Source organism: Solea senegalensis, linkage group LG16 (assembly GCF_019176455.1).
Source record: "Solea senegalensis isolate Sse05_10M linkage group LG16, IFAPA_SoseM_1, whole genome shotgun sequence".
NCBI classification, from domain to species: Eukaryota; Metazoa; Chordata; class Actinopteri; order Pleuronectiformes; family Soleidae; genus Solea; species Solea senegalensis.
The window spans coordinates 19,614,626-19,636,376 of record NC_058036.1 but is presented as its reverse complement, the minus strand read 5'-3'; the positions used below and the strand labels follow the sequence as shown (position 1 = coordinate 19,636,376).

General features: G+C 41.4%; 1 protein-coding gene across 6 annotated transcripts in view; it reads right to left on the bottom strand.

Annotated features, from left to right (window-relative positions):
* Positions 1 to 21,751, bottom strand: part of ralgapa2 (Ral GTPase activating protein catalytic subunit alpha 2) — an 80,796-nt gene that overhangs the window by 37,326 nt on the left and 21,719 nt on the right. For 4 of the 6 annotated variants that reach the window (XM_044046978.1, XM_044046983.1, XM_044046982.1 and 1 more), the window contains exons 5-32: positions 20,674 to 20,717; positions 20,377 to 20,557; positions 20,098 to 20,213; positions 19,708 to 19,846; positions 18,791 to 18,999; positions 17,947 to 18,186; positions 17,513 to 17,695; positions 17,058 to 17,189; positions 16,822 to 16,970; positions 16,616 to 16,727; positions 15,738 to 15,975; positions 14,852 to 15,031; positions 12,608 to 12,754; positions 12,165 to 12,287; positions 11,560 to 11,645; positions 11,389 to 11,479; positions 11,128 to 11,301; positions 10,348 to 10,524; positions 9,516 to 9,709; positions 9,280 to 9,378; positions 9,035 to 9,190; positions 5,540 to 5,668; positions 4,912 to 5,040; positions 4,737 to 4,795; positions 4,551 to 4,659; positions 2,183 to 2,293; positions 1,874 to 1,942; positions 1,458 to 1,595 (exon numbers count right to left, since the gene is read on the bottom strand). In XM_044046978.1, coding sequence (XP_043902913.1) covers positions 1,458 to 1,595; positions 1,874 to 1,942; positions 2,183 to 2,293; positions 4,551 to 4,659; positions 4,737 to 4,795; positions 4,912 to 5,040; positions 5,540 to 5,668; positions 9,035 to 9,190; positions 9,280 to 9,378; positions 9,516 to 9,709; positions 10,348 to 10,524; positions 11,128 to 11,301; positions 11,389 to 11,479; positions 11,560 to 11,645; positions 12,165 to 12,287; positions 12,608 to 12,754; positions 14,852 to 15,031; positions 15,738 to 15,975; positions 16,616 to 16,727; positions 16,822 to 16,970; positions 17,058 to 17,189; positions 17,513 to 17,695; positions 17,947 to 18,186; positions 18,791 to 18,999; positions 19,708 to 19,846; positions 20,098 to 20,213; positions 20,377 to 20,557; positions 20,674 to 20,717 — 3,914 coding nt within the window. The remainder of the gene's footprint in view (positions 1 to 1,457; positions 1,596 to 1,873; positions 1,943 to 2,182; positions 2,294 to 4,550; positions 4,660 to 4,736; positions 4,796 to 4,911; positions 5,041 to 5,539; positions 5,669 to 9,034; positions 9,191 to 9,279; positions 9,379 to 9,515; positions 9,710 to 10,347; positions 10,525 to 11,127; positions 11,302 to 11,388; positions 11,480 to 11,559; positions 11,646 to 12,164; positions 12,288 to 12,607; positions 12,755 to 14,851; positions 15,032 to 15,737; positions 15,976 to 16,615; positions 16,728 to 16,821; positions 16,971 to 17,057; positions 17,190 to 17,512; positions 17,696 to 17,946; positions 18,187 to 18,790; positions 19,000 to 19,707; positions 19,847 to 20,097; positions 20,214 to 20,376; positions 20,558 to 20,673; positions 20,718 to 21,751) is intronic. The other 2 variants (XM_044046981.1, XM_044046980.1) reach the window with 2 other exon arrangements.

The following is a 21,751-nucleotide window of genomic DNA, read 5'->3' as shown; positions in this document are numbered from 1 at the left end:
GGATGATTCTAGTGAGCAGACCTCTGGCTTCGTGGGGGAGGGATTGGAAGTGTGATTCTGAAAAGACCTGAACCAAACAGCTGCTACACCAAAGCCCCAAAGAGCTTCCTCTGCGGAGAGGTGGAGACACGGGAAGGGAGGGGGGAAAACCCACGGCTGTGCTTGACAACTAAGTGACTGCACTTAGCATAGCAACAGTTCCAGGAAGAATACACATAGTGAAACAAGCGTACCGTAGATAGAGGGACATGTATTGAGTACACCTATGTACACACATTAATAAAATTATTAAAAAGGCAACACAGACACACACACAAAACAAACGGTAGTGCAAAGGTAGCCAAAGAGAGCAAACCAATGAGGTCGAGTGCAATTATACTCCTTACAGTGATTTGCTTGCTTTTAGTCACTGAAAACATTTCTCCATATCATTATAATTAGATTGTGTGTATATGTTGTGGTTGTGTTGAATGGATTAGAAGATACCAGCTTCTTTAAAAAAGAAATACAAATGTAATTAAAGGGTGAAGCATGGAAAACAAATAGACACTCAGCTACCGCGTCAGTGTTCAGAGGTGGAATAAAAGCATGGCGTTTTGTATCTAGGAGCAGCTCTTTTCTACTTGCTATGGAAAATAATTCACCATTAAGTGTTCCTGGAAAAATATAGATCATAGTTACGATATTACATTATTATTGTCAAACCTTGTAATGCCTTGCTTAATATATAATTTCAAATGAAATCCAGAGGCCTCTGCCTTTTGTGTGCTGATAGGCAACCAATCATGCCTAATTGTCTTTGCATTCATAGCAGCTGCAGTCGCTCTCATATTAAGACATATTCCATTCAAATCTCCAGAACAAGCATTTATAGCCTGAGCTTATCAAGTGGACAAAGGGTCCTGTTTGAATAATTGGACCATTTCTTATCAGGGGTGACATCCTTACAAAGATCTGCCGTTGACCGCATCTGCCCAGACAGGAGGAGATGAATAATACCTCATTCATTTGCGCCTAAAGCTTGGCCCTCGTCCTCAGGGTCAGGCCATAAAATAAAGGGTTAAAGGGACATATAAAGAGAAATAGATTGAATACAAAATATTATGCCCAGTTAAAAACAAATGGTAGTACACACATGCCTCAAATATTATCGAGCAATTCATACATACTGTATGTGAAATGTCAACCGCACGCATCGACTTTGGCGGTCTTCATTGCTGCCGCAATAAAGTTCAATGAGCCGTAGCCATGAGGTCACATTAGAGGTGAGTCTAATTAAAGGGACAAGCCCATGTGGTGAGGAGGGGGTGGAGATGTCAAAGCTAAAGTTGTATCTCTGGGCAAACGCTTATGTATATTTCATTGGATATTACACAGCTGTGATAAAAGGGGGTTGGCTTCTTTTCAAGTTTGTTTGTGGTAGCTGAAACTCTCAGCTACACGTTGAGGCTACCCACCCTGTAGATGTAGTCCAGCAGTGGGGCCTTGAGGGATGTGTTGTCCTCCACTGAAGGCATGGTGACGGGTTCCAGCAAGAGACTCAGGGGCACGGCCATGCACCAATCCAACAGGCAAAGCAGCAGTGAAACCATCAACTGAGGAGGTGAGGACGTAGAGAGAGGTACTTTTATCAGTTGGGTTAAAAAACATCAAAACAAAAATTAATATTAATACAGTAAAAAAAAAAAGGGAGTGCGGGATTGCTTCAGAGAAACAACAGATGAGAGCCAGAGGGATAGAAAGAGGTAAAAAGGAGTGGAAAGAACAAAGCACTTCAGTTGATACATTCCTCTGCAAATGCACCATTCCAACATGATAGATCAAGGGCCTTCAGATCTCAGCCATTTCATGTCGCCTCCTTTCCAACATGTACCTTTTTGTCTGCTTCCACTGTTGAGTGCTCTGCACTCGGCAACAAAAAGGCTATTGTGGCCACAAAGATCTGTATTGGGAGAAAACAAGGAGAAAGATAATTGGATGACACACTCCTATTCATCAGCTGAGTCAGGGCTTTGTGCTCAAATGGATGTGATGCCACAGGATGAAGTGTATGCATATGCATGAGTAACACTAAGATAACTTTAAGTGACTTGACATGAATTTCTCTTCTAACAGATGAGGCATTCTTTAAAAAGGCCACTAATGGCGGTTGGAAACATATGTGCTCGTGTGTGAATGTTACCTCGATTATTTTTTTCGGCAGAGTGGACTCCAACCTCTTGAGATGTTCCCAGTGAGAAATAAGCAGCTGAAACACGTCACAGGCTACCTGAGCTACTGCTTTGTTTCCGAACTGCACAAACAAACAAGAGAACAGGACGGCATCTTCTTAACAATGGAGGGAACTCGGCTTATCATACAGTAAGGAACAAAAACACAAAAAAATGCAGATAACAAGCCCAAAACAAACAGTTACGTGGAACTTTTATATATGGAGTGGTTCTTCCAGAAATGTAAAGCTCAGAAGCAGATACAGTTCTTTTTTCTGTTTATTCTGATGTAACCATGCCTGCACGTACAGGCGACCCAAGGTCATAACAAAGTTAAAAAAATAACGTGACACAACTGCTGACAATCTGTTGAACTTTCTGTTTCCTCATGGTATGTGAATTCCTCTACTACTATTCTGCATAAATTAATCAAAATACAAATGGAGCAGTATGTATAAACTCCTCCCTTCAATAAACACCTGGTAAAATGATTGCTGCATTGCTGCTCTTAATGGCCAGAACATAGTGACTTTGTTGTCTGTTCATGAAGCAAAACTTTTATTACTTCTCAGTTTTAAGATTTGTAAGTTATTGTATTTCATACTTGCCGGAGAGTCACACTAATTCACAAGGATAATTTATTTGACATGTTCCCCTGCTGGATTTGGGTCACCTTAATACCTGAGTCCCAATAAGAGGGGGACATTGATGGTTGGAGATTAGAAGAAAAAGAAAAAATGGAGTTTAGGCATAGCCTGACTGTGTTAGAATTCTCTGTGATTTGCCTTAAATTCAGCTTTTCACATACTGTGCAGATAATCAGCATAATTTCATTTCCACTTCAAGCCACGGCTCATTTTCTCCAGACTCATTGGAGTAAAGAATTGAGGCAGTGACAATTTTCTTTCAAATGTTGATTTCTTCTGTGATTTGAAATTCTTTGTGGGGAAATAGAATTTCCCATTTCTTCCAGCTGAATGCCTCTCAACATGTAACAAGGGCAGACAATGTGGGGAGTGCAGAAATGGCCAAACACAAAAAGGGGCCCTGAGAGTTCAGCACCTGCTTTTAGAAAAGAGACTCTCAGTGCCACTCTTCCCCCTAGATCCCCCACCCAGCATATACCCTCTATTTTGGAGCTGGCTGAGGCTGTGTGTCAAGTTGTACAGGGGAGTGATTACTGCTCCATTAGAGAAAGGGGGGTAGGTGGTGGGTAGCTCGAGCCGGAAGCTGGGAGATGTAGGTGCTTAAATTGGCCCACATCTACTGTGAGCGAGCCGCCTGGAAATTACGCCACCGCCCCAAATCCTTTCCATGAGAAAAAAAACAGTCCATCTCTTCACTCAGGTAATGCAGGGCTCTGTCACAATATACCAATGAGTCACATCACTGGATGTTTTCTTCTCATACTTTTCCTCTACTCAGTGGGCAGACATTGTTTCGCAGTCCTTTTGTTATCATATATAACTATCATTTCCATTTCTATGGTAAAAACAAAAAAAGACTGATGAAATGCAACCTTCCTGTCTCGATTGTTTAAAGATAGTCGGCAAGAGTATTGTTATTTTTAGAAAAATATAATGTATAAACATTTTCCATTTTCATTTAAAAATGCATAAACTCTGCTCCGGGTAGGCCTGTCGTCCACGTTACCCCAGCGTTTTAGAGCCACCAAAACAGAGAAGTTTAAAAACTCTGCGGGGTCCATTTTCATTTTTTCATTTGACAAGAACACGGTCATGCAGTGACCTACATTCACTTCCTGATCGGTGCTTATCAGCCGCAACTTAACTAATCTATTGCGGACAAAAAACAACAATAGATGCTTCTCATTAGAGATAATTAACTTCTTTGACAAGCATGTGGATGGCCACTATACCAGAATGGTCACACCGAGACTGTCCTCCAACGAAACATAACTGTGTGTCGTATGCAGGAATTACGACTCATAGGTTGTTGTTTTTTTAAAAATAGGCGGTATTAATAACAGAAATCTGGTACCTTGCGTGTGTCATCATCAAGTAGCTTCAATGAGATTGCTTAGTGGTTAAAGCATTGTACTACTTAAAGCGTGGTCGACACGGGTTTTACACCCACGTTAGATTTCTACACCCGATAATACGCGCCATGCTATTTATTTATCTTTTCATGTCATTGTCTGTGACTTACTGCCTAACCCTAAATTCACTCGACTTATTGGTCACATAATATAAATTTTTAGGTGCATTGATCTTGATGCAGATAACTTCTGACATGGAGATACAATATTCATCTGGAAGCACATCTAAAAGTTTTTAAATGTAATGGTACAGATGTAGCCTTAGGCAGTATGACACTGACCTTTAGTGTTACTCCCAAGACATTGATGGCATCTTTAACCTGGTGGTGTATGTTGTTTTGCATTAGCTCTTCACACACCCACAGGCCCAAACTGCACACTGCGATGCACCTGAAATGATACGGTTTATGAAAATGTTGCAAATTACATGGGAGAAAAAAAAGAAATTCTACTATTGCATATCATACCTGGCTCCTTCCATGTGTTCCTTTGTTGCCATTTCAAGCAGGATGTTGATCAGATAATCCTAAATGACAGAATTTTCCATTCATTTTACTTAATGTTGATACATATTTAAATTCACCAACACTGGGTTATGCTGTTTTTTTTGTTATCTCAAAGTAGCACATGTTGACTGTTTACCTTAATATCCTCCTTGCCAACAATAATCTCCTCAGAGCCAGACACATGTTGAAGTACAGGAATCTGGAGGTAAAGGTTGGGGAAACACACCAGAGAGCCCAGAGCAGCTTGAGCCTCCATTCTCGGAACCTGATTGAGATGATAAGGGAAAAATAATAATGATAATACTAATGTGATCATTAAGTCTCTGCAGCCAAGTGAATACAACCCACTTCCAGGGAATGGGAAGCTCACTATCCAGGGGAAAAGGACTGGACTTTATTCATGATTCTGTTTTTGTTCAAGCAGAATCTCTTGCCACATGTGGTAGGCGTTGGACAACAAAATGACTAATTAAATGCCTGATGGATGCAGGTCTGTATCAGATTGTACACGTCAATGCACCTGATGAGTCCTGTACAGACAATGAATCTATGCTGGGAGAGATGAGATGATCTGGTAACCAAGGTAATAAATAAGAACATATATACATGTCCCCGTTTAAATTGAACAGTGAACGTATTTTATGATTATATTATTGTTTAAAAAAAGAAAGTGATATTAATTTTCTTTCGATTTTAGTGCAGCAAACAGTAATTCATTAACAACCTGATTCATATGATAACGTGTGGGTAAAGAATTGTTGTACCTCTGGGGAAACTGAGCTGAGAACGCAGGCAGCCGCAGTGATGTAATCTCCGACTAGCATGGTGAAGCCAGGCAGGCCGAGAAAGAAGAATCGTGGGGAGCAGGAGCGGATGATAGTGTTCAAAACATCCTGATGACAAGAGTAAACACAGAAAAATATGAATAAAGCAGGATTTAACAGGAGGCTATGCATTTTACATTCAAACTGTTTGATTTAAGCTGAATATAAGAATAAAGCATCGCCTACACTGACCAAAACTCAATAACTTCCAGTGTAGTGTCTTAATGGTGAGTGGTATTTTTTGCATTTACTATGGGTAAGGAGGGAGTAATAAGGTAGCAGGGAAAAAGCTTTTCCCTCCAACAGGTAAGCTAAGCACGCTAAGTGTGTTGAGGAGAGTACAGCACTCAACAGTGCATGTCACCAAAGCACAGAAAAAACTGAGTGGAGAGAAAAGACAGGAGAGAGAGAGAGAGAGAGGGAGAGAGGGGGAGAGAGAGAGGGAGAGAGAGCGAGGAACAGCAGATGGATAAGAGGGAGAACAAAAGACCTCAACTTTCATGAGTCACATGTAAATACACACACAGGCAAACCTGTAATTAAAGCCAGAGACAAGGTATTGTTTTGCTGAGGTACAGGCGGCTCAGTGGCAGATGGGTGCTCTTTCAACATTGACATATGCTGTACTGCAGAGGGCTCTACACAAACTGCTCAAGTATGTACACTGTAATACCATGGAGCGCTTTTAACAAAAATGTTATATTTAGATCACAATGCAAAAAGGTTAGTTGTTTTTTTTTTATATATAAAAAAAGCAACAGACAAATACAAACACAGCAACAAAAAAAAGACTGTTCTCACTTCTATCTGAGGCATGGGTGTGAATATATGTGTACTAAGGCAAGGTCCACGCTAGAAACACCTGCCGCCTTGTCCATAAACTTGTGCAAATCGTGCAGTTCAAACATCAGCCCGTTTGTAGCTGAACTGCGGGGCAACTTCACAAACACGCAAGCACACAATTTACACAGACGCACACTCCACACTTATCTGTGACATCCATCACCTGAAGGTTTGGTAAATAAGGAATGCACACGAACAAAGGAGAAATCCAATGTACGCGCCGAGGAAATAAACAGGAAGTTAAACCAACATGATGTGCGTGCGGAAAATTGGTGGGAAGAGCTTCAGGATTGAGGGTCTATTTTACCCTCATTTTGTTGGTAATTGACCTCTGAAACATAATGGGCAGTGCAGACAGAGGTAATTAGCATGTACCAAACTGTTGTTTGATTGCCTGAAAAGAGCATTTTAGAGAAAGCCACAAATGTAGAATGCAAAGTGTTTTTCTATTGTATGTGTAAGTAGAGGGAACCCTGATTTGAGGTGTTTGTGTGCGTGTGTGTATAGAAATGGGAATTCGTCTCTGCATGTGGCTCTGGTGGCGGTACGAATGGCCCCCGCGTCAACAAAAGGTGCATTAACGTAACGCTGAACACAGCCACCTCGGGCCTTTTCATTTGGCCTTATCTCCAGGAAAGCATACACTGTCCACCTGCCGAACCCTGGGGTGACAGGGTTCATTTCAGCATTACATCACTTTCCATCTAATTTAGTGAACTTGGGCGTCACTGTGAGAGTGTGGGGGTTTTCCCCCTTCACAAGCTGTTGGGAAGGAATATAATCCACCCACATAACGATAAAGGTGAAAAGTTTAATCAGCAGTTATGTTTGTGGCTCTGGGGTCAACTGTCACATTATTTCTTGCCGTGCATAAATTATACCTCTGGAGACACAGGTGAGGAAACACTTTATACAACGTATTGGTCTTTGCAGACTGTTCTAAAAAACATGTTTTCTTTCATCATAGCAAAATGAACACGTGCAATAATAGGCAGCTATGTCAGTGTAAATAAAACACTGACACAACTAACTACTGCAGTCCAGACTGAAAGCCTATTAGATAGATTACTGCTATTGTGTTATGATCATGCCTTTATGGGACCAGTGACCAGGGAGTGACAAACAGTCAGGACAATAGACCTGACCTTGGCACTCATTTCCCCTGGAGGGATTGTCCTTCCAACTGACAGTTATTTTCCTTTGAGCTTAGTTAATTATAACGGTGAGGATTTAGCCTGCGATTCCTCTTTCTGTCCATAAAACATGGCTGCTTAACAGAAAGAAAGGCCAATAATCTTAGGGTATTTAAAGGTAAAACACAAACAATAAATACTCTGTCTAACAAGTCAGCTGGAAATGACATATTCCACCCACAAAGTGACCAAAGCAAAAAGGAATATTTCACAAGCACAATAACAAAATGTAAATATACTTATTAACTAATTATGCAAACGTGCACGTGCATATTACATTTTTAAAAAAAGATAATGTACTTTCATATATGTCTGAAAAATGTATGTTTTTTTCTATTTTGGATGAGGTGGGGGTTGTGGGTAAAGGCAAAGAGGAAAGAGGAGGGGTATAGTAAGAGCCACTTTCTTATGTTAAGCAGGCGTGCGGCTGTCCTCTATTGTGTGGCGTGAGGACTCTTTTCTTCGGCCAATTTGAGCATGCTTCAGTGGCCAGCCTGGCTCTGGCCCCCTGACGCATTATACAGAGCCACAACAAAAGCTGGAGAATGTTGCCTCGTCCCACAGTGTGCCCCCCTCATTGCTCTACTCTACGCTACGTTCCCCAGGCTCCCCTCCCGCTCCTTCACACACTCTCGCGTACACACACGCAGGCAGGCAGGCAGGCAGGCAGGCAGGCAGGACAGCCTACTCTGGGCCCCTGGCCAACATGTCAGTCTAGCGGAGCGCGACAGACGTCAATCCTTAATTAATCACATATACGCGGCAGGGGCTCAAAACATTATTTAACGACATGGAAAACATTCTAACAAGCTTGTCGCACTGCCAAGGTGCAATAGAAACCAAACCAGGAGTGCACTAACACACACACACACTCAGGCATTCTGAACACCCCCTTAACACACTTTTATCCCTGTCCTTTGTTTTGGGACAATTCAGTCATCTCCACTCAGCTTCATCCTAAAGGAATAGAGCAAGGCCAGATTTAAATACAAGGAAAGGTGCGGCTGAAAAGCGGGGCAGGATGCCAGACAGCGACGCCTTCATCATTACCCACCACAGGTTGGCAAGTGTGAAAGAGAAGCCCAGTGATAATACAGTTGAGGTTTATTATTCTGATCCTGGGTTCGTCCCAAAATCACCTGATTTGTACAAATGTGATCATGTACTGATACTCAAAGTGCTTCAGTGACAGGCATTTAACAGATTAACATGAGTCACTGAGTCAAAAAAAAAAATCTAAGCTAATAATAAATACTAAATAGCAAATTAACCACTACTGTTTGTCAGTGTTTAGAAAGGGTCCATGTACAGGTGTTGCATGAGTTTGACTAGTGCCCCATCTAGTGCTGAAACGAAGAACAACAGGCTACTTTGCTGATGCGCCACCTGCTGGCTTTACCTGGTCATCATTGGAGAAGCCTTTATGCAGGATGTAGAAGAGGTGCACCAGGAAATCACTGTTGGGGAGCACATCCTGGTGCCTGGTCATCATCTCACAGATCAGCTTGTAGGCCTGCAGCTTGCCAGCCTTGTATTCTGCTGGCAGCATGGTGGCCTATGACATAGAGTGAGACACATGTTCAATTTTAAAAGACTTTGATATTGAATATAATGTAACCATCACAGGTAGAGCGGTGCTGATACCCTGAAGAGCCAGGAGGCCAGCATTCGGAGTGGAGGGATGAACGCAGGCTGGGGTGGAGAAGACTGGTTGTCCACACTGATCCCAAGGTTGTCCCGGATCTGTAAGCACACATGGTAAGTATCTAAATCTGTGTTCGCGAAATTACTGACCATGGCAACAAACTTCTACACATGTATTTTATTCTCATTTGAGATGAAATGCTTCGTAAATGTAAATGTTTGCCTCTCCACCTTACCTTGGCCAGCTTGTGCCAAAGATCGTAGAGGTAGGAGAAGACCTTGGCATGGATCTTTGGGCAGCGGATGTTGTTGACATCTCCCAGGATACCCAATATCCTTCTCCAAAGGACAAAGGCTGAATCAGCATGCCAACCAGTCAGGGTACCACCAGCAATGATGCTGACATCATCAGCCAGGCACTCACTACTGTCTGCACAGTCAGAGAAAATGTTTGGAGTGGTATGAGTGACAGAATTCATTATTTTAATTGGTACCTAACACAAAGTCATACAATTTAATTTCACTGAGCATATGGGATTCGGTCAACAACAGCAGAACATTTTTGATAGAAGCATTTTAAGTTTTGTAATGTGTAAAATATCAATACAACTTCAAGGCCTTCCCAGTTTTTGTCAAAGCAGTTGTTGACCAAATACAGAGTACCAGCATATTTTCCCAAAGATGTCCAAGTGCTAAGATCGGTCTTATAAAACTAATCACCGCACTAAAACATGTTTGGGAAACAGGCATAAGTCTCATGCATCATCTAAAAGAATTCAGGTTGAACTGTGGGAGGACAGTGCCACCTAGTGGGGGAGCAGAGGAAAGATAGGGAATACAGGAAGGGACACAAACATGGAAGATGAATGCAGCAGATCTAAGGCGGTTTATTTTAATCACCAATTTCAAAATGACATATATATGTAGTTAAGAAACTAACTATGATCTGCAAAGTGGGAGAATGAAAAAAAGTAAACATAGAGATGGGAGATAAAGGCTGAAAATAGAGAGCAGATGTAAATGAGGTATCTATGGTCTGTGCGATGAGTAGCAGCTTGAGAGCAGTACCCAAGTGGTGAGGCATGTGCAAGACAGACTGATGCATGGTGTCGTCCAGGGGGCAGTCCCGCGGGCACTCTGTGTGCACCAGCAGGGCTGGTGACGCTGGGGGGTTCTGGGGGTAGTGGTTGTGGTGGTGGTGATAGGTCGGGGGGGCAGAAGGGGAAGGGAGGGCACAGTCAGGACCTAAAAAAAACGACAAGGGAAAAGGGATAAAACTGGGCTTCAGGAAGGGAGCACAGGGACAAAAGAGGAGTGACAAATCCATGATGATCTCCGTGTCAGACAACACACAAACAAAAGGTTACAGACAAGGGTGGGGAGGGGAGAGGTGCAACAACAATTGGCTGCAATCATTACAATTAAAGGTTATTGGCTGCTTGGTAATATATGGCGTCATTACTGCAGATACTCTTTCTTACCAAACCACTCTTCCCGCACAGGGCTATTGTAATCCATCATGGGTGGGGTTACTGGAGGCATGAAATCCTCAGATGAATTGGACACATATAATGTATTTCATCTACGTTGGATTGCTCTATGAAATTCAGAGCTTTTATAAAAACAACAACCTGTCTTCTATGAATAAAAAAATAAATGTAGGCTGCTTTAATAATCTATTTTAATTTAATTAAAAACTGTTTTAAGAATTACAGAGTAAAAACTGAAAACTGTGTCTCTCCAGGCTTCTGTTCAGACTCTAAAAAGTGTTGTGTATGTTTGTGTAGAACATGACGTTTAACTGCAACCAAAATGGTGTTGGATGCTCAGAGTACATGCTCACAGTACCTGCTAGAGCCTCATTGTGACTGAGCAGCAGACTCCCCTGACTCTGGGGGTCAGCCGTCACATCCATGTGGGCCGACTGCGTGGACTGAGTGTCAGCCTCCTCGTCGAAGGCATGCCAGGTAACCTCAGCTTCGTTAAGGTAGCCATTGGATGTTTCACTGCTTATACTCTCACCTGGGTAGGGTAGGTGAATGAAGGATACAAATAAGTACCTACATAGACATTACATTTAATCATAGGGAAACACTGATCAACTCTCACTTTTCTCTCTGAGCTTGGGCCTTGTGTAGTTTGTGTGTCCCTCAGCATTACACTCTGTCTCAGCAGCACTGCTGCTCCGCCGGATGAGGATCTAGAACCACACAAACAGTCATTAAAGAGGACATACGTGTTATTTATATGAAGAGTATTGTAAAAGATGATTCTCCTCACCACTGGTGGCTCGGTGCTTTCTCTCCTGCCCTCAGACGTCCTGCTATCTGAGCCACAGGATGTTGGGGAGTAGTCCCTCTTCTGGGCTGAAGTGCAACAGGAGAAATTATAAAGTGTTATCTTAAAAGGCTTCAATCCTTCAGAGTAACTGGATAGGCAAGACTCATTTTTGAGGGTTCATTTTGAACATCTGGCCAAAGACAATGGAGGAAAAATAGGGATTAGACCACGTGGATTTAGGAATAGTTCTACTATTGATAGGTTAATGACTGTTTAAAAGGTTAGCAATATAGGTGCATGCATGGAAAGGGTTGTACTTAATTCAACTTAAATAAAAATTAATTAAAGAAAACGTCCCTTCATTTGATCATTTTAATTTGTGCCACAGTGCACAATAACATTTTGGTACAAACTAAATATTAAATGCATCAAATATTAAAAAATAACATATCATCCAGAATAATCTTAATAATGCATTTGAATTAAATAATTGCAGAGGCAATCACCTGTGTGAAACATGCTTAGTGGAAGCACAGTGTAGGTGCAAAAGTCTAATTTTCCATCTATTTTCATTGAAAAATGAGAGTTGAGTGGATTAAATTCACCTGGTAAAGTTTCAGACAGTTGCTGGGTGATGTCAGAGGTACTGCTGCTACGTGGCAGGGGGCTGTCCCCAGCTCCAAGCTCCTCCTCTCCCCCACATTCTGACAGCTGACATTCCTCCACATCTGACAGGATTAAAGAGGGCACACAGTTAATCGTGAGCGACAAGACTGGGGTGTGCATTCACAATATATCTGAAGGTTTGACACATTCATGAGGACATTATGGAAGATATGGGGCATGCACACACAGGTAGCAGTGATGCAGATACTACATCTACGCAATGCAGGGCTGTTCTAAATGTCTTCAACAGTGACATGTCCAAGGTTAAACATAAACCTCTGCTTCACAAAAAGTGACAGAATATGACAAGACGAATGCAAAGACAGGGTGGCATTCACAAACACACAAACACATGCAGCTCTCAGAAAGAAAAAAACTTTACCTGAGAGTCTCTGAGAGCAAGCAGAGTTACCAGAAGAGATACCAGGCAAGAAAGAGCTCACAGTGTGGAGCAGCATAGGAACACTTTTAGTAGCGGGCAAAGCCTCGTACAGATGAACGCAGTTGCTGATGGACTGGCTTCGCTTAGCTTCCATCAGGGAAGGAAGAGCAATAAATAAAAGGAAAAAGAATGAGACAGCGGAAAGAGAAAAGAGGTAAAGGGAAGAAGACAGTATTCAGTGACCGTAAAGTACAGAGTGCTGTAAAGGAGTTGCCACTGACTAATACATCTTTGGGCAGTAGAGCGCAAACAAAATAAAGCACCAAGGTGTCAATCATTGACCTGGACAGAGTCACCTGCAGTAGATGTTGAAATGTGAATATGAAAGAAATTTGACTAAAAACAAAAACCCAGAAGACATTTTAACAGCAAGAAAAAGATTGAAACCAATATCTGCTTTAACATAACATAAACTGTTAATTTACTATATCTCTCAGCATTAATTATTCAAACCAGCACCAAGTGAGTCTGTCATCAAGTTACTGCTTTTGACTATTACTGCTTTTTTATTCTCCTCAAAAGCCCAGGGTTACAATAATAGTCTGCTGTACTTATTATTCTGCATTTAAGAAACCAAATTAATCACACACTGACTGTAATTACATTTTATCTTACTTGCAATCAAAACATATTATCCTGTGACATAAAAACAAATCTTTCTAAATAAAACCTGGTGCACCCAAAAAACACTGCAGCAGTTGGATTAACAGGGTCCGTACTTGTAGAAGCTTAATTAGTATCCGGTCTTTCTCTTCATTATAAAAACAAGATGTCACAACAATATTATTATTTTGTAATTGCATGCATAAATTTAGCCAAGTTTTCACAGTTGTCAATGATGAGGCACAGCTATTGTGTCTGGATAGCACTTCAATGTTAATCTCAAAGAGGGCAATGAAAGAGGGATGTTCTCTTCTCTGCTTTCAGCACAATTTAATTATACATTTAAGTGCGAGAGAGACATTGTCCCTGCTACAGCCAGATCACTGCTTCCCATTTATGCATATTAATGAGTACTAAATACACTCTTAATGAAACTATCAAAAACTGCCAAGCAATTGATGTGTGGGCCGTGTCTTGAGGAGTAGGGAGGAGGACTGCCGGGCCATTGAAGATCAATGTGGGAGAAATCCAATTAGGCCAAAGAAAGGGACGGGAATTTGAAACCGCTGTGGCTAATGTCCATCTTTGCTCACGACTAAAAAGGTACATAAACTGGATGATGGATTATTATAAGATTACTATATATATACTATAATCATCAAATAATTTGATAATTGATTGACTGTTTTTTTTTATTAGCTTCTTCAATGTGAATATTTTCCGGACTGGGAAACACTGATCAACATTTTTCAACATTTTTTTAGGCCAAACAAGAATATAATCGACAGATTAATCTGTCAGAAGGGTCTGTCACTTTAACCCATATCCTTTTATTTATTTTTACTTCTTCAAACTATTTTCTTTTCCATTTACATTGTGTATTATTGTTATTGTTATTACTACTGTGTACCTACTAACCCTTGTTAGCAATTGTTTTCTTTACATAATGTACATAATGAGAAATAATTAGTTGCAAGTCAGAAAAAGAAAAGCGACCACCTCTGTCCTCTATGACTTTAGATAAAATGAAGACAGCTAAGACAGGTACTGCAGCTCGTGTTACTTCACAACTGCTTTTCAGCTCAACTCATAATCAGCCTGCCCCATTCTCATCAGATAAGTGGTGTCTGCAGAGTCCACACACTAAGCTAATGACAATCAGTGTCCAGAGGGGACGTCTGACATGCTGTCATGGGATTGTGCTGTGTGTCCACAATCAAGCTGACATGGAAACATGTTGACATTGGCCGGTGACATATGAAGGAAACAATAAGGGGCCATCTGCTGGTCTCTTTGTCTTTGGTGTTGGGCCTTTCAACAACACCTGGGCTTGTGCACACATGGACCTGTCTTAAGGCTTTCACATGATGACTCTGATAAAACGACAGTCTGATGTTTTGCTACTGTGTTGTTGGCCCACACAAAGCCAGCAGATTAAAACAGCATGGATATAGAATAGCATACACATCTTAAGGGGATATATAAACCACCCCTTTGTATTTTATTTAGGCCTGCTTTGATGGATTAGTAACACACAGGGCACACAACAATACTGTCATCATTTGTCTTACAGGTACTCACCAGAGGCTTTCTGTCGCACATTGTTTCGGGCCTTCTCCACACCAGGAGCTCCTGACGTGGTGGCCGAGCGAATCCTCATGGGCTCTTGGACTCCAGAGCCGCCCTGCTCACCCTGGTTCCTCCAGCTCAGAGAGAAGGAGCGAGCCACAGCTGCTGCCTTCTGGGAGTCCTGGATCACTCCTGACATGCAGAGACATTGTACATTTGCAATAATACTAATCAGATTTAAATGAGTGTTTAGCGCTATTAAAACATTACTGACCTGCAAAACACTTCTCTGACTTAAAACATGTTTTTTGACTATAACTCTGTCAATATCTGAGATTATGAACCCACTGTCAAGGCCACACTTTAAATGTTGATCATTTCTTTTTTTTAGTTTAAATAAAGACGACACCCTGGCAGACAGCAGGACATACTGAGTGAATCGATTACTGATAATCACATTGTTCCAAATGTTCTGCCAAGTGACTAAGAAATGAATTGAATAAGTGTAAGCCCTAAGCAGCTGTTTAATAGGACACGTCCATGTCCGTGTGAACAACTGGCCATTAAGTTTGCATCATTAAACTAATCAACTCAGTGAATCCATTACACATCTACACAGATCAGTACTAACACTACCATTCAAATGGTAACGGTTTTAAGGCTGTGGCACATCTATGAAAATCTGTTTTCTAGTTGAAGAAGTTCATTCTGAAACGTAAATCAAAAGTTGTTCTAATTATATATGGCTTAATCTAAAATATAGATCTGAATTTTCACAAACTGAAGCCAAAAGCTTCATACATTTGAATATTTATAACACAAAACAAGACAGATTTAAACATGTTTTAACCCAAACTGCAGCCGCCCCACTTTCCAATACCCCTGCCCCCCCCCTCACCACGTCCTCTCTGCCTCTTCTCCTTCTGTTCGCTGAGTTTGTCCAGAGGCAGGTTGCCCATGTCCAGGCCATAAACGCAGCGTGCCAGCACAGCCGTCAGCGAGTCCATGATGCTGGCCCACTCCGTCACCAGCTCCTCCCAGCAGGTAAGAGAGGACAGCACTGCCAGCAGCTCGTCCCATAGCTCCCGGGATATAAACACGCACAGGTTGGCTCGCACCCATGCAACGATGATGGTCTGAATGTATGATGACACAACGGCATATCAATCACCATCTACATGCAGGAAATTTCACCCTCTAGTAATTTGGGACAACACATGGTTCACATTGTTACATACAATATAATATGGTGTTTTTTTTTTTTTATAACCTAGAGATGGATCGATAAATAAATATATAAATAAATAAACTGATAAGCAGGCAAACAGTAAATATTCAGTATGTTCCTGAGCAACAAATGTTTATGGTTGCACATAAACGAAATTGCATAGATTTACATAGATTAAATTACAGAGTAATTGCACTGTATTATAAATTAAAAGAGAAGCAAGTTTGCTTGCATTTTCCTTAATCAACAGTTACCAATGGTTGATTAATCATTAATTAATATAGAAACTAGCGTCTTTTATAACTTCAAATTTAAAACATGTACTATACATTGCTGGCACATTGGTTACATGAATTACAAACAATACTATTAGTCTAATAAAGCAAGGTGGGTCTTAAAAAAAGACACGTGCGTTAGCCTGTAACTAAGTCATCTCGCCTCACACGTGTTTCCATGTTCTTCTTCTTCTGCTTATTATTGGAGAGCTTTTGTTTGTTTGTGTCCCCTGATGGTATAAATCTTAACACAGCATGTGAGGTCTAACGCACCCTGAAGAGGATTGATGCTAAACTTTCAGCAAAGCTGTCTTTTCTTTGGTTTTCCCGCGGCCTCTTCATCACCGCCTCTGTGATCCTCAGCAACACCTGCAGCATCTGCTCCCTGCACAACACGGACAGCATATTCAAAGGAAATGACACTTCACTGTGATAACGCAGAGAAAATCTTGTGTGCTCCATGTGAATATCCAACTGACCATGTCTGTGTGTTCATCGTGTGCTCCATGATCATATGACGGTAGATGCTGAGAACACCCTTGCACACCTCAACCTGGTTTTCCAGGAGTTTAGGTACATCCTGACAGGGCTCCAACAGGAACACATTAGAGGAGTTGGTCAGAAACACCTGCAAGTATTTGTGTATGAAGACACATTAACAAACAGTTAATGATGTGCTATCAGGACAAAAAAACAAAACAAAACAGAGGCAGACCTGTAGTGTGGGCTGGATGCCAGCCTTAACGTCCTTATTCGCCTCCTCAGTGAGAAAACCCCGACTGATGGCGCTGCTGAAGGAGTAGGTTCTCCCCCAGCTAGAAGTCCGTTTATGCCCGTGACTCTCCATCTTAAAGAAGACAAGGCGGGACAGGCAGTTATTCAGCAAATATAACACAAAAGACAACAAAGACACTACTTCCATGTTTGTCAGCAAAAACAATGGTCTTAGTTTTGGTTAAGTTGTATATTTCAGATCTTGCAAGACTATTTAAGTGCTTGAGACAATTAATAACTAATAAATTAACTTCAAAATCTATGGAATTACCAAAGGAGACAATGATCCTCAGGAAAGCACAATAGAAAATGTTTTTAAAAGTATAACTAACGTTTTTGTATCCTTCTACCACATAATAATCAGTCACAACATAAGTGTGTAATGCATTGTCTCACCTGTGCATGGATGCTGTTTGTCTCCTTGCTGAGTATCTGTTGGGAGCCGACATCCACTTCATCTGCCTGGGAACTTTTCTCAGGCTCCGTCATAAATCCGGGCCTCTCCTGCAGGAGCCACTTCCTGTACACTTTGATGACCTTCCTTGTCGCTGACGCCTCGCAGGACGGCAGCAGGAAAGCCTGAGGAGAGAGAGAGAACAAGGACATTTACCTTTCACTCCTTTCGAGTTTAAATGTTTTTTTATGTGTGGCCTGTGTGCAGGAAGGAGTTATGTCAATAGACAGCCAGCAGAGGGCGACATTGTACGTGTTATGAAAGGACTGCCGTAGTCAACATTATAATCATGATCCATCATTACACAACAGCTACAGAGCTATTTCATTTCACAACCTCAAATGAAGAAATGTTGCTGATTGTGACCCAACTGTACCTGATGGAAGACCTCGTTGACAAAATTCACATTGTCCCTGGTGGACAGAAGGATGGCATGCACCATGTCGTAGACATGGCGGTGCTCCTCCTCAATGCTACACAGACTGGAATCGCTGGGCCGTCGCCCTGAAAGCGTGCTGCTGTTGGAGTGGCTCTTCTCAGGCTCCCCTGCTGGACCATTTAGATCACCATCCGACGCCTTCTCCTTCTCCTGGCTGCTACTGCCCGCAGTGACAGTCTGGCCACCGCAGAGAAGACACAGAGTTAAGTGAGAGCCCTTGAACATGGTACAGGAAAGTCTATGCACGGTTTAATAATTCACAATAGAGTCTCAATGACCTCAACATCCCTCAGTTGATAAGATGTATAGTCATATTTATGGGGAATGTAATAGCATAATAAAAATCCATTGAAATATCTGTTGTGCAGTTGGACTATACTGCATTATGTTATTTCCAGAGATTGGGCTGGGACCTCAGTTGGGTCACAGAATATATTTGGGTTGCCAAATACATTTGCAGAATTGTTTCCAGCCTTTTACTTAACATTTATCAATCAACATGTGCATAAAACAACGCCGTGATTTATTTATCATCAGATATCTCTTGGAAATAGCTGGTTTATCTATTCAAAATAACTATGTGTTACGAAAATGGTCAGAAACGCATGCACAAATCGAGTCCCGTTAACAGCTTTGAACATGCATGCAAAAAAAACAGTACTGTACAACACACAACACATAAACACAACAACTGCTCAGAGGGTTGATGGCAACAACATTACCATCTCCTCCCTCACAACGACAGTTTGAGAAATAAACAGAAGGGCAGTGTCATCTTCACCTGGATGAGTTTGGGAATGACCTCTGTGCCGTTTTTAGTGCTCTGTGCTGCGGCAGCACTGCTGACATACTTCTTCTCCAGGAAGAAGGTGACCAGCCAGGTGATGAAGGCCACACGGGGTGCCAGGTACTGGTCCCTGGTGCAGAAGGTGCTCTCATTGTTCCGCGTCACTGGCACATACAAAGGTTTCGGCCTGTGGTGTGGGAGGTCTGAGTGAGGAGTGGAAAGAAAGGTGAAAAAAAAAGGATGATTTTCCAGCTGAATCTAAAACTGTACTCATCTGTGAAGCACTGGAAGATGAACATGCAGAGGTTAATTGGACACTTTGATTGTCTCTGTGTTGGCCCTGTGGTGGACTGGTGACTTGTCCAGGGTATACCCTGCCCGATGTCAGCTGGTGCCAATAACAATAAATAAATAAATAATAATGATTATTTTCATTATTGGCACCAGCGGCCCCATGAACCCCATATTTACAAATTTTACTTACAACCTCTGGGCTAATAGTAGGGCTGCAATGATTGATTAATGATTAATTGATTACTAAATGAATCAACAACTATTTTAATAATCAATTAATTGGTTTCAGTGTGTTTTTCTATGCTCCATATAGCAATGAAATCATTAAAACTGAATCATATTGTTTTGTGGACAAAACAAGAGAGTGGAGAACATCATCTGTCCACGGTGTGAGGAAAAAACAATTACCATTTATCAACATTTTCTAACCAAACAATAACTCACTTAATCAAGAAAATAACTGACAGATTAATCAATTATGAAAAACACTGCAGCAGATATTTAATGTCAAACAGAGATTCCACATCAGTGTGTACATGTGTGTCTTCGCAGTAGTAAATACAACTGAAAAGGCTTCAGCACAAACTTTAGATGCATATAATATTAAGTGACCTTACCTAATAAAGGCTTGTAGAGGTTTGTGAGCTTGGTGAAGGAGGGGAATAAGTGTGGAAGGTAGTACTTTTTGAACAGGCTGAAGAGAAACCTGAAGCCCGTGTTCTGGTTTTCTCTGTTCTTCCATTCTAAGCTGGATGCCTGGCAAACAGACGGCACAAAATCAGACAAGGTCATCACTTAGACAGAGACAGTATATTGTTTCAAACACAATAGTGTGAAACTGTACACAGAAGGTAAAATGTTTGGACTTCATACAAACATTAACTGACAAACATTAACTTTACACACTTAACAAGTGACATTTGCGTTTGTTTGTACCCAAATGTTAGAATGCATTTATTTTAAGTCAGATGTTGTGTAATCTTTTCCTCAGCTTAACTTGCTGTTACCTGAATGACCATGTACTTGAGCAGGGTCTCGAGGATGTAACAGGTCTGATCATCTGCTACTTTTTCTCCCGCCACAGCCGGAACAAGCGGGGTAATCTCCTCAGGCACCACTTTTGCTGCTCCGATTGAAGAAGACATTGATTAACCACAGGAAAAGTACAAAGTGTTATCAACTAAAAAGGAACACACGACATAATATAATTTCATTTTGTTTTTAGAGGATACTGAAGTGATACTGAATCTATGTGATCAGCGTTCACATGCAGTAGCATGCCTCACCATCAGGGGGACTGGAGAAGGGGTTGTAAATGATGGTGTCCAGTGTGCAGGGCCCTCTGGTGGACGGCACAGCAGGGAATCCTGGCACCAGACAGGCAAAGATAAGGAACTGCTCCTCAGCACAGTTGTCCCTCAGGGCCTGCAGCCACAGAAGGAAGAGCCGGATCCCCTCACAGCGAATCTGGACAAGAGAAGATTGAGACATTTTGATGGGACACACAAAACTGAAGTTCACTTCAGTGTTATGGGAACCAATGTGGCTGGAAAATGTTGTTTCATATCTCATGAAAACAGTACCTTGAATGAATTTCCAGTGTGTAGAAGCTTTTTTAGAATAGAACCTGGGGGAGAGAAAGAAGAGAGGCGGTTGTCAAAGACGTCTGCTGTCCAAATATACAACACAGGAGAAACTCCACAGCAACACAAAACTGAAAAAGGAGCCCTGATTGTCATCTTCACTGATTGACCTTGATGGGCAATCCTTACAAACTAGTGGGGAGAGCGGCGAGGCTTCACATTAACCTAATGAAAATTAACATCAGTTAGCAGCACCATGCATTCATGAAGGCAATCTGGTTTCATACATAATCAAAAAAGACATTGCCCTGATTGCTAAATACCCCGGGCATTCCGTAAGAGTAAGGACATGATAATCTGAAGAAAACACAGTTCTTATGAGGAAATAGTGAACCTGGTCGTAATAGCAATTTGAAGTCCAGAATAGGGTTTAAGAAATATAATGCATGAGTTCTTGTATACAAAGGAATACAAAGCTCACAAGTTTGAACAGCGGTTTAAGTTCCTTATTCTCTAACAGGGTTAAATCAATAAAAATGTCTATGTTGTGTAAAAAAGCAGATGGAGGACAACAAAAGGTGTTTTCTTCAGTCTGTGTCAAGAGTCTGTGACCTTGCTATCTTCAGCAACAAGGACAAAAACACTGAAAGTCATTAGCACCATTCTTGGTCAACTCTCTCCCACCACAAAGAATGGATTACAGGAAGAGAAATGTTTTCAACAATGTTCCTTTAGAATGTGTGTGGGAGGGGAAACATGTGAAAGAAAACGTTATGAATTCTTAGGAATTCAATTAAAACTCAGGTATGGTAAGAAGCCATCCAGCTGCCACCACATTGTTAGAGCAAAAGTACAAAGTGACCATAGACTCATGAACTTATGAGTGGCAAAGAAATGTCTGTGAGATCAGGAAAATGGCCATGAGGCAGTTTAAAACCTGTGATGACTTTGTTTGTTTAGTGATTAAGAAAAAACTAAAAATTGAGTGGGGAATCCATCTTGAGGTGAACCTAGCTTGAGGGAGGGCTAATCGATATCTGATCTAAACCTGGACTGTTTAACTGCCAGAGGCTGACAA